At 47.7% G+C, this 12,390-nt stretch overlaps 1 protein-coding gene across 5 annotated transcripts in view; it reads right to left on the reverse strand.

Moving 5' to 3' along the window:
* Positions 1-6,695: 6,695 nt before the first annotated feature.
* Positions 6,696-12,390, reverse strand: part of DAB2IP (DAB2 interacting protein) — a 230,839-nt gene continuing 225,144 nt past the window's right edge. For 4 of the 5 annotated variants that reach the window (XM_060251745.1, XM_060251746.1, XM_060251747.1 and 1 more), the window contains 2 exons: positions 12,293-12,380; positions 6,696-10,766 (listed from right to left, as the gene is read on the reverse strand). In XM_060251745.1, the coding sequence (XP_060107728.1) occupies positions 10,599-10,766; positions 12,293-12,380 (256 nt within the window). In that variant the 3' untranslated portion in view covers positions 6,696-10,598. The remainder of the gene's footprint in view (positions 10,767-12,292; positions 12,381-12,390) is intronic. The other variant, XM_060251744.1, reaches the window with a different exon arrangement.

Consider the following 12,390-nt stretch of genomic DNA (forward strand, 5'->3'; position numbering starts at 1 on the left):
CCTTGGAGTGTGTGTGTGTGTGTGTGGGGGGGTGATTGTTGCATTGCTGGGCCCGGAGAGAGGAGAGGAATGGTCCCCAAAGGAAGTGGGGGCCTCTTTATTTAGCATGGGTGGGGCTTGCTTTTCTTGTTCCATGGCAAGGGCAGTCCCCCCCCTCCCCGATGCTTTTGGGAAGCCATTTCTGTGTTCCCCAACTGGTTTCTAAGCCAAGGCTAAGGTGAGGTTTAGGCTTGGGCTGATGGCCCACAGATCTTCTGACATATGCATGGCCATGTGTATTCTGCAGCAAGGGGCACTTGAATCATGCAGCTTCTCAAGTGGAATCCTGTGACCCACAAAGCTATGGTGGACAAATTGCTGCCATAATTTGATTCAGCTTGAGAACACGCAAGGGCTGTTAAAGGCCGCTGAAGATCCCCTTCCCAATTGCTGGACAAGGGTGTCAGCCCTCTTTTACATGTCTCCTTAATATCTGCAATTTGTTCCGTTTTTGTCAGCTATGGAGAAAGTAGGGTTGCCAGATATCCATCCATCCTAATACCAGGCACACAGGGCTCAGCCTTGCCGCCTCTCAGCACAAAAAGCATGGAGTGCACTGGCATCCAGGGCTGGGTGCTGCCTCCCCCCCCCCCCCCCCAGTGCAAGCAGCATGCTTTACACTGAGCTTGGTAAGGTGGCTAGTTGACCAGGAGAGTCCAGTGTTTTCATTGACTGCTCAGGAAAAACTGGAAAAACAAAACTGGACAATTAAATGTCTGATGTCCTTTTAGTTTTCCCTCAGCTCACTAGTGAAAATACTGGACTATTTGGGTCAATATTGGACACCTGGCAGCCTCAGGAGAAAGATATGCATGGCCTTGGAACCTTTTGTCCCAGAAATCTCACTGAGCTCTACTTGGTCCTTCTTAACTCAACTGAGTCTTGGCTTTTTTTTTTTAAAGGTGGTTGAATACTCTGGCTAGTATTGAATTCTGTTTCTTCAATGCTCATGCGGCACACTGGTCTACTTTCTGCAGACTTCCCAGGAAGTTTCGACAGAGGCTGAGTCACCTGCTTCCCTCACTCAGAAATGGCTCTGCTCTTTGGCTGCTTGGGTTCTCATAAGGCTCTCTCCCCCCCCACTCCCAGCTCCATTAAGCAGATCTGCAAAATGATGCCTATATTATATACAATCCCCCCTTCCCATGTTTTACTCCTCAGCATTGGTAAGCACTCAAAGAACAGCCAGTGCCCATGATTGTGTGTGTGTGTGTTATCTACTGTCTCCTTCAGAGAAGAACAAGGTTTCGGTGAACTGCCCTCAGAAACAAATAGGCTGAATTCCTTCCAGCTTCCCCCTCCCTCAAGATGTCTTGCACTTTGCATGAAGTTTGCTTTCTCTTCTCTCTACAGCATAAAATATTAATGTGTTGCCTTTATGTATAAATTGGACTGTCTTCATTATTTAGAGGGAACCTTTGCTTTAATATTCAAAAGGCGGAATGTTCACTGCAAACATTATCGGAGGCTTCTGCACCTCGCCCCATTTAATGAATAATTGTACACAACCAGCATTGTGACCTTTTTAGCAAAAGGCAGAACTTGAACCCAACAGGGTAGCAGGAGACAAAAGATGAGAATACTGCAACTTTGGCTCCAGATACTGTGGTGTGTGTAGGTTGCTGGGGGGAGGGAGAGACTGATTTATTTTTGAGAATTGAGTGGGGGGCATGCTCCACACTGGAATCCTAAGCAGGTGGGCAGGAGCTTCAGGCTTGTAATTTAAACAAGCGGCTGTCATGGGTTATAAAGTGAATGGAGGCAGAGCAGCTTCAGGGATTCCTGAATGACACATTTGCCTTGATTCATTTCAATCTGGTTTCAGGCCTGGGTTTGGTACAACATGGCTCTAGTCACACTGGTGGATGATCTTCATCTAAAGTCAGACAAGGGACAATCTTCCCTGCCGATACTATTGGACCTCTCAGGAACCTTTAATACTGTTGACTCCTCCATTCTTATTGATCGGCTTGAATATGGAGTTGCTGTGAAGGGCATAGCCCTTTGGTGATTTCTCTCTGTTCTGACTGGAGAGAGTTTCCACTGGAGGTGCAGAATCAACGGGGTGGAATTGATCTTATGAGGTGCTGCAGGGTTCTGTTCTCTTATCCTGGTTCTTTAGTACATATTCAGGTGGGATAGCCAAGTTGGTCTGAAGCAGCAGGACAAAGTTTGAGTCCAGTGACACCTTTAAGACCAACCAAGTTTTAGTCACAGTATAAGCTTTTGTGTACATGCGCACTTCATCAGATACAGGCAGCCAACAGAGCTGTTTCAAAATGGGCAACATCTGTTCCCAGTGGCGATCCTCTGACCACACTTGAGCTGCTGCATTCTGGACCAGCTATGTTGGCAGCTGGTCTGTTACTGAGTTCAATTAAAGGTGCTGGATATGAACTTTAAAGCCCTTCACAGCCTGGGACCCACATATTTGAGGGGCCATCTCCTTCCATAGGTGCCAACTATGGTCATCAGGCAGCCCATCTATTGTCTATCCCACCACTTAAAGTAGCCTGTCTGCCAATGACCAGAGCCTGGGCCTTTTCCATCATGACTCCAAGTTAGGGCTGCCAGGTCGGATGGGGGTAAACTTACTGGGAGTCAGGAGAGAACAAACTGGAAATGAATGCGAAGTGATGTAGGCATGCTGTAGACAATGCACTGGTTTCTGGGCAGAATTTCTATGATAGAATTAGCTTCTAAGCATCATTTTGCACAAAAGCCAGTGTTGCGTTCCCCGCCCCTCCCCCGCATGTGCTTAAATCACTTCTGGGTTACATAGGCATGATATGTTTATTTCCTGGCTTCTTGCCTGTTTGGGAGGGTCATTCCCCCCTAGTTGGCCAGTGGTGGAGAGGAGCACTCAAAACTGGTGGACCCCCGCCCACACTGGGTCTGGCAACTCTACTCCAGCTCTGTAGAATGTGGGTCCCTAAAGAGGTGGGGGAGGCCCTCCCCAGACATCTTTAGGGGGTGTTGCAAGGCCTATCTGTTTGCCAGGGGAAGGGGGGCGATTTGGGGCTTGCTATTTTATCTTTGGCTTTAGCTGTAGATGTTTTAACTAATAGTGTACTGCCTTGAACCAAGAGGAAAGGCAGGATATGTTTTAATACACAAATCTCACTTGACTTTGCAATGGGGCCCATCATACTTATATACTGGACTGAGACATTAACCTTTTAAGGGTGAGAGACAGGATGGCATCTGAAAGAAAAAGACAGCCAATTTGACAAGGAGACAGAATTCATCCTAACTTTTTGGTAACGTCCCAGCCCAAGGTTGGCTGTGTGTGGTGGTTGCCAGATGGGGAGAGGCTTGTGCAGTTTCTCAGTTACAGGTGCAGCTGCAGATAAAGTGTCAATGGGGTTCACTCTTCCAGTCCCCTGGGGACAGCCACCCTCCCCACCCCTGAGCCACTCAGGCTTTAGCAATTACACCCACCTGCACACCAGCACTAGAATATTCTTATACCGTTCTAATATGTGCAACAGCTTCTGTGAAGTACCAGATTTTATTTAATAAAAAGTATCTAGCCCATTCTGCTGCAAAGATTTGCCAGTTGCCCTTATCTCTCGCCAGGGAAAAGGGCTAAAGACCTCTTTTTTAAAAGAAAAGCAGAAGCTGAGAATTGCAGGGAACCTGGTACATGTATTGTTAAAATAGTAATTGCTTTTATATTTTGATGCAGATTTTTTTAAGAAATAAAAAAGGGCCCAGGTATTGGGTGGGGGAAGGAAATGGCTGCCACAGGAACAGGATGAAGAAAAATGGCTACCAAATGTACAAGAAAATCCAAGTTTTTGACCCACACAGTCGTTAGTGGGGCTTTACTGTGATCTTATGCAAAAATTTGTGGCAAAGCAGCTTTGAGAAACATTGGAGAAAAAACAGGGAAACCCAGGAGATGCATGAATGTACTATGATGCTGTGAAGCAGGAAAAAAAACAACTCTCACCCCTACAGCACTTGAACCCAGGGCAGATAACCCATGCAGAAATGTTCATCCCTCAAATAATTTCTTCCTCAAAAATAATGCTGATCTTGGCATTCCTTTGCCTCACTAGCACAGGAACTGTTTCGGAAGACTCCAAGGGGCACCACCTATTGTTTTCAAGAAACATTCAGAAAGAGTGGCTTAAGAACAGCGTTTAGCTTAGAACTTCCAGTTGTTTTGTGATCAGCTACTGTATACCCTCACCCCCCCAACTGGCAACCATTCTGAGGTAGTGTCTACAAGCTCAACAAGGTTGGCTATCTTGTTCTATACCCATGGAGGCAAGAAGGGAAATAAACTCATTTTGTCTTGAAAATAAACAAATGCTAAGGTGAAGTGGACATTAGAGTATTTGGCCTAGGAAAGAGAGGAGCCAATTCAAATCCCATCTCAGCCACAAAACTCACTGGGGGTACCTTGGCCCACTCGTAGGCTTTCACAAAGCTGGCCTACCCCACAGTGGTGTTAGGGTATATTTTTGTGAGGGGAGGCCCCACGTGTGCCCACCTGATCTCCCTAAAAAGGGGATGGGATAAAAGCTGAACAAGCTGAAGATGCAGTTTCCCTCAAGAGCCAGCTGCCATGACAGTTGTGGATCTACAGCCCAGCGAGGCTAGAGAGGCTCTCTCCACCTACCTGCAAGTAGTCAGTGAGGGAACAAATATCCCGAAGAGGTTTAAAATAGCTAAATAAATCTTTAATATTTTTTCTAATTGCAAATGTACATAAATTGCACAGCCACATCATTTTTCCTCCCCTTCTCGACACCAACTACTTTGTCTGTACATTATTACATTTCCCCCCTCCCTTCTTTCAAAAGAGACTGAAGGAGACTCGGTTGGCAGGTGCTGCTGCTCGACTTTAGAATTTTTTTAAAACATTCTTACAAAAAAAATTTTTTTTTTTGCTTTGTTTCCTTTATAAGAGGGTATAAAACATTTTATAACTGCATTACCAGGAACAAATATTGGCCTAGGCAGATATACAGAGAGCAAGAAAGAAGAGAGGTATATCTTAAGACACAGTGACTCAGACAAGTGGGGGAGGAATCAGACAGGGAGACATGGGAGTCTTGCATGGAGGCGCAACCATGGAACATTTACAGCTTCTCTTCACCTTGTCAAGCCTGTTTTGGTGGCAATGGAAATTGTCCTTCTGAAGCAGGAACAGGCTGCATTCATCTTGGCTTGATTTTGGGCCAGAAGGCTCACCTGTTGTGGCTTATGGAGCTGTCTCTTTCCCCTGTTCCTTTTGCTAAGGACTCTTGCCCCACCCACTTCTTTGAGGTGCCCTCCCGGTCTGATACCACTTTGTAGAATAGAAGCATGCATGTAGAGTAGACATCTGAAAATGCCTAATGGAACAATCTGTAGTATCCCAGGGAGGCTATTCAAGGAGCAGGACCCCTCCCCAGACTAAACAGTGCAGATTAGAAAGGTTTGGGGAGGGGGGTGCATGAAAAGCAACTAACCCACTTCCTTCTATGCCCAGCTCACAGGTGCTGAGTTCTCTCCAAGGAATTCACTTTTTTTTTTCCTAAGAGAGAGGACGGAACATAAGGCCTGCCAACTTTCCAATGCTGGCTGCTCCAGAACCAGCTGCACTTTTTTCTTCCATCAGAATTTCAGCAAAAGCCAGTTGTTGGAACATCTTGGCAAACGGCAGAAAAGACCAGCTGTGCAGTTGGATCTAAACAGAAGATGACTTACTGCCTCAACAACTTGAAGTGATAGCCCCAATCACATGTCCTTTTGTTTCTATGGCCTTTGCAATATTCCAATAGAGAAATTTATACACCAACCCTTGTAGTGTGGGGGATTGGCTCTCTATTGCAATAGCTTGGGTCACACATGTATGAACAAGGAAGTACACATCTCAGCACCACTGGCCTGCTTCTGGATCAGAGTGAGAATGTCTCTGTGTGCTCCCCGTCTTGATGTTTTTATCACTTAATTTTTGGTGCAAATGCACTGGTATATTTGGTCTCTCTCTCTCATTCCTCTCTGGTGTGGCCTACTGCAACATCTCAATCAACTCTGTGGTGCTAAAAATTATTTAGGCTCATCCAGCTGTGCGAGGATGTCAACACACATCTCGCACACCGCAACCATGCTTTGATGCGTGTCTGATTTCTGTCCGTAGTTCCTGATTCAGTAAATGATTTGTGCACAGGTCTCCTTAGCTGGAATGGGGCAAAAGTGTTTTCATCATCAGCTTTCCTTGCAAACAGTGCCCTATGCGATACCTAGGACACTCCAAGTAGGGGTCATGCATATTCATTTCAGGCACAGGATGCATTGCTGGTAGACTGGGCCACTTTCAGTCTGCCAAGGTCTCTGTTGTGCCTTTCTGGCTTGAATGCTGCCACCCCAAATGTGGAGCAAAAGGCTGTCATGGGACTGAATTTCCATACACTTCTTGGGATTTCTTGGATTCCAAAGTGAACCAGAGACGGCTCATCAGGAACTGGGCTCCTTCCCCTTCCTCCCCAAGAGCCACACTGGAACTTTGAACTTTGGTCTAGTTCTACCCCTATGCCAGGTAGTAACAAATCCTGTCCAAAACATCAGACAGCACCAAAACTTGAGTTCATGTTGTACTGTATCAAATGGGCAAAACCAAAACATTACAATCATACACTTGGGAGTAATTCCACCCCCCACCACAAAAGAAAATTTGTACGACTTCTATTCAGAAAGATCTGTGTATTTTTTTTAATTACATTTTTCTGTTATGTTATATAACAAGTTCTTACGGCAGAAAGCACAAGAACAGAGAAAGACCCAGTTGCGTAAAAGGGACCGATGATCGGCTGCGGGACCATCCCTCTTGGGCCGATGGGACCACGTCAGTGGGTGGGTGGTAACTGCACCCAGCCACACTCACCCATATACAACTTTACAAATAACAAAACAAAATTGCTGCAGATTGTTTTTTTGTGTGTGAAAAAAACCTTTCAGACCTTAAAGCACTAAGAGGTTGGATGGAGCTTGGATCAGTTTTTAAAGACCTCTCTGGCCGCTTGAATTGAGATGGAATCCATGGCAGACTATCAATGGTCAGATGCGACTCTGTTGAAGGTCCAGAGACTGTTTGGCGACCGCTGCAGAGGTCAAACTGCTAAATTGGTTTTGGCAAACTCTTCCCCACACAGCCCTAGGGACACCAAACATTGCAGCAAAGAACAGGGAGGCAGTCAGAAGAGTAAGGGACATCCATATGTCAAATCCACTACCGAGCCCTTAAGTGATGGGCTGCATTGGGTAACCCAGCGTGCATGTGCAATTAGAGGGGCGGGGAGAAAAAACAAAGCCCGTGCGCAGCAGGATCTTCTCTGCAACAGCATCTCACTCACAGTAGTAAACCCATGTAAACCTAGGCTGATAGCAGGGGTCTTGTTCTGCAACAGGAACCCCACCCTCCGTAAAGGATGCTCCTTGCAGAACCCCCTCCCTGACATCTTTAGAAATAGCTGCTGAAGGGCACAGATCCAACCTCTGACAAAGATCAGCCACTTGGCAAATTTATGCAGTCTTTTGGCCTGAGGTCCTTGGAGTGGGCTTCTGGCTGGGTTGGCCACCTGCATAATTAAAATTCTGTACCAAATACCTTGGAGCACTGTGCAGGGCTCTAGGTGGCCAAGCTTTTAGCTTGGGGGCCTGAACTGTGTCCACCGCCCACTCTCTTTGATACAATCTTCCATGGCATTGTGCATTTAAAATACTCCGTCCTACAGATGAACTGGTGCTTTGGGGGGGCTGGGTGGACGGTGTTAGGAAGGGGTATTCTTAATGCTGACAATCACTGGTGCCTGTTTTAAAAGATCCGTTCTTTTTGAATTTTGGAGAGTTTTGGGTGCAGCAAAATAACATGATTGTCTGAGGATAGGAGAACATTCAGTCCCGGGTGGGATAGCGGTGCAGATCTGAGGCCTTCAGTTTGTTTGTCTGTTTTTAAATTGAGACAACAGCTCCTTGGGAAAAAAAAAGTTCTTTCTTGTAACAGTCCACATTTGTGGGTCTGGGTGCAGTTTGCACTGGCCTGCACGCTGGTGCTGGCCCATGCTTAACACCAGGCAATTTAGGCTTTTTTTGGGGAGCCACACAGAATTCAAAGGATGTCCTGTTTCTTTTCAGATTCTACACACCAAAGTGTCAACCGTGTTTCTTTTACAGGGTGGAATGGGCAGCTCCCCTACGCATTGTCCTTCCCTGGTCTTGTAACGGACAAGACACTGAGGGGGAGGGGGGCTCACCAGGACTGACTGAAAAGCAAAACCCAAGCTACAAGGTGGCTGGAGGTTAGTAGCGCAAGGCCCTGCCGTGAGTGAAGGTGAACCTTTCCACTAAGCCATGAGCAAGCAGTTAGGAGCGGCTAATCCTGGCTTACGGCTGCCCAGCGACTCTGATAAGGGGAGAGACTTTTCGGAAGCTGCTGTTCTTGCTGGTTATTCCCTTTCGGGCCTTCACGGTGGTTAACTTCCCACGCAGCACCCACTCCCACTTAAAAGAGGACAGTACTCCAGAAAGTGGCCTGCTTTGGTTTTGGGTAATTTTTTTTCCTAATGCATACTGTGAAAGAAAAGAGATAGTAGTTACCAATCTTCATGCTTCCAGGTCGCAGATTCTTCTCCTCTGCCTGTTGAGTGGCAAATACTGCAGATGGCATGAATACCCTGCTGTAGACCCCTTTCCACTAATACACCATCAAAGAGCTAAGGGAGAGCAGGGCCCTATTGTTAGCAGAAGTTAGTTTGGCCAGGGTGCAGGGATGCGGTGCTGGGGGGCAGCTGAGAGTGCTCAGTGTACGGGCGCTGACTCAGCAATTAAAGGTGCTTCTAAGCAGAAAAGCATTTTTGGCATCAGAGGCCTGATTCAGTATTAAACAGCAGGCCACGGGATAAGCAACATTGGCATGGGGGAATCTGCTCTAAATTCTGGGGCAGGAAACCATGCACATCTTTTGTCATTTTTGTTTCGTTTTGCATTTTAGAACTTAATCACACAACCCCCATTCTGAGAACTTGCTGGCCGGACATGTCCTGAAAGGTCTCAGCTGCTGTGGCTTAGTCTGGCTGTGTTCCCTAACAAAAAGGGAAAGCTACAACCTTCTTTCTGAGGCCACACCTGCCTAACCTTGAAAACAGGTGAGCTGCTCCCTCGCAATCTACCTAATCCCACCAGACAAAATCCTGACTATGAGCTATGCAAATGCAACCTGGCATAGCTAGGGTCTTCTCCAGAAAGCCACGCCAAAGAAGACCTCTGGGCCAAGACAGGCACTAATTGTGAGACTCAGGGGTCTAACTTACAGAGCCACAGCCGTAGCCAGACTGCTGCAGCACAGAATTTCTCAGTGCAAAATGCTCTCGAACGTTCACTTTTCTTTTAATAAAGTGATGGCTTCCTTATCAAGGAGAGAAATGGACCAGTGGCTTCCTCAAATGAAGACACATTTAAGACCATCTAGGTGCACAATACTCTCTGGAATCCAACTTAGGGAGATTGAGTCCCATGCATATTGGAAAAGCAACCAGTATGACATGGAGGCTGTCTACTTGCGTATCCCTGCTATGTTCGTTTGGGAATGACCAAAACTCTGAGAGGTTCTCATTTCTTTAGTCACTCCAGAAAACACCAAGGCTCTCACTGCAACCCAGCTATGGTCATCAAATGAAGCTACCTTACCCCACACCAGAGCACTGAGTCATCTAGGCCAACACTACCTAGATGGAGCAGCATCATCATGCCATGGTATCCGACACAGAGAGATCTATCCTAACACCTGCAATCCTTCCAAACAGAGATGTCTGGGACTCAATGCAGAACTTTCTCTCAGCATGCGCTCTCTAGGCCTGAGTCATATGCGTGGCACTTCAGCATGCAAGGCGTTCCCTGCTAACTTCAAGGGAAGGAGCAGATTCACTGCGAGGAATGGGGCAGCCTTTGGAAACAGGAGGGACTTTGATGAAGGGACGGAACAAATCCCGAGGCAGAGGTACCCCTGAGAACGGCTGAGTGGATTTCTGGGTGGCAGAGCGTGGGAAGTGGAACTGAGCAAGAGAGAAGAGCCCAGCGCAATGGTGGGGCAGCGGAGGGCTCCCCAACCAACGTCTCCACCCCCAGCTGTGGAGGACAGCCTTCCTGCTTCCTACGGGCTTGTGCTAGAATGTCCCACGGCCTGGCCCAGCTCCTCCCTCTAGAACGCTTCACAAACCAACAAGGCCCTTCTGGCATCCCAGCTGTGTCCTTTTGGGCAGCTCGAGTAGGAAAAGGGTACTCCGTTTCCACACTTTGGGTCGCCGCCATGTGGTTTTATTCCCTTGCACGCGGCTTGGTCTTCCTGTCCCTTGAACGCATGGGGCGCAGGTCTTGACTGTCACGTGCACCATCTTTGATGAAGAGGGCTGTGGGGGAGTTTTGTCCCCCCAGTGTGGGGAGGGCCAGGTGGGGCAGCAACCATCTCTGAACATGGCTCACCCCTCTGCCTGTGGCGGCGGCTGCTGCTGCTGCGTGCTCTCTTGGGCCAGACTCTCTCTCTCTCCTGCAGCAGCCACTCCCACGGGTTAGCAATTGCTGCTGTTTCGGAATTCGCCGTTCTCTGTAATCTGCAATTTAGTTGGGTTTGTGGGGGAGATCCCATTACGTGTCTGCATGCTGTACCTCTCTTTCAGCTGCGTGAGGGCACTCATTAGCCGGGCATTAGCTGCGTCCAGTGAGGCTATGCGCTTCTCCTGTGGCAAGAAGGGAAAGAAGGTCAGGATAAAAATGTGGCAGATAAATCTAACTGGGGAGGGGAAGCAGCCTGGTTTCTAGTTTCCAGGTCAGGGGTCCCCAATCTTTTTGAGCCTGTGGGCACATGGTAGGCACAGCAACAAAATGGCTGCCACAGGATGAGGAGCCAGCCATAAAATGATTGCCACAGCTTAACTCCAGGAACACTGTGCAGATCCTTGCGATGTTAAGGCAGCTGCTGTCAAAGCAACAGTAAAAAAAATCCACACAGCCAACTAAATTTCCAGCAGTCAACCAGAAGCCTTGCACAGCAGAAGTTCTACCTGGTCCCACCCACTTCCTAAAAACAGCTGCTGGGTGCCAGAAAAGGTGTCGGCAGGCACCACTGCACCCACATACACCGTGCTGGGGATCCCTCCTCTAGGCTATTTGGATTTTGGCCTGTTGCTATGTGACGATGACATGATCCAGGACAGGTACCCTTTGGCTTATTAAATTGCCAATTGTCCTGCTTTAATATATCTAATGAGCGCTTGCAGAGGGTCTATGGGAATATGCAACTGTAGATTTGATCTTGTATAAAAACAAGTGTGCATGTTTAATCATCCATTTTAGGAAGATTCTCCATGACACTTTCTTTCTCTCTCAACAGCTGTTTGACATGATTGGTTAATAGAGCCTAAACATTCAGGGACAGTATAACCTCTGAAGAGCAAATTCTGGGGGCGGGGGTGGGTGGGGGGGTTGTTGCTCTTCACACAGGCACCTGGCTGGCCAGTTCTGGAAACAGGATGCCCCTTTAAAATAAAGGCTCCACAAAGGCTCACCTTATGTTCTTGACTGATCAACTGGTCAATAAATTTTTTCTTAATGGGTTAGCAGTTCAAAGTAGCGAAAGAGCCAACTCTTCCTTGGCCATGATGGTGACCCCTGTGTGACTCTGGACCAAGCAGAGTCATTTCCCTTCTGCTTCCCTGTCTGTACTGACTACAGCTCACTCGTTTGCCTCTGCCCGAAATGGCTTTGCAGCTCACTGATGAAGATCTCTCAGTGACTTGTCTGATTTTCGATATTGAATAGTGCCCAGAGACTAATTAACGAGCCAGCCAAGCGGTGTCTTTGCACAGGCCAGCAGATTCTCTGATTGCCTGCTAATGACGCTGAGCCACAGGGGAGGGGCGCGCATTTGAAATTAGAAACTCAGCAAATCCCTGGAGCAGCTTGGATCACACTTTTCCCTACCCATCTCCTGTGGGGAGAACTGCCATCACCTCTTGCCTGACAGCCTGACATATAGGAAACTAGTCAGCGAAGGTCATTCCCACATTAATGCTTTGCCTATTACTGTTCTGTGCAAGAGGCTGCCACTGAAAGCGCAGCAGCAGGCCTGGGTGGATGGGAAGGACTGACAACTCTATTTGAGGAAGCGACAATAGGGCTGGGGCTACTATCATGCCACTCGCTGTTGCAGCACTGAAGGATGAGCCCCAAGGACCCACCTGTGCCTCGAGCCCCAAGGACCCACCTGTGCATCTATGATCTTCTGCTTGGAGTCCACAGCTGCCTGCATTTCTGCATGGTCTTTCTTCAACTCCTCCTCCACTGACATCAGCCTGTTGCCGG

This window comes from Heteronotia binoei, chromosome 12, assembly GCF_032191835.1.
Source record: "Heteronotia binoei isolate CCM8104 ecotype False Entrance Well chromosome 12, APGP_CSIRO_Hbin_v1, whole genome shotgun sequence".
Lineage (NCBI taxonomy): Eukaryota > Metazoa > Chordata > Lepidosauria > Squamata > Gekkonidae > Heteronotia > Heteronotia binoei.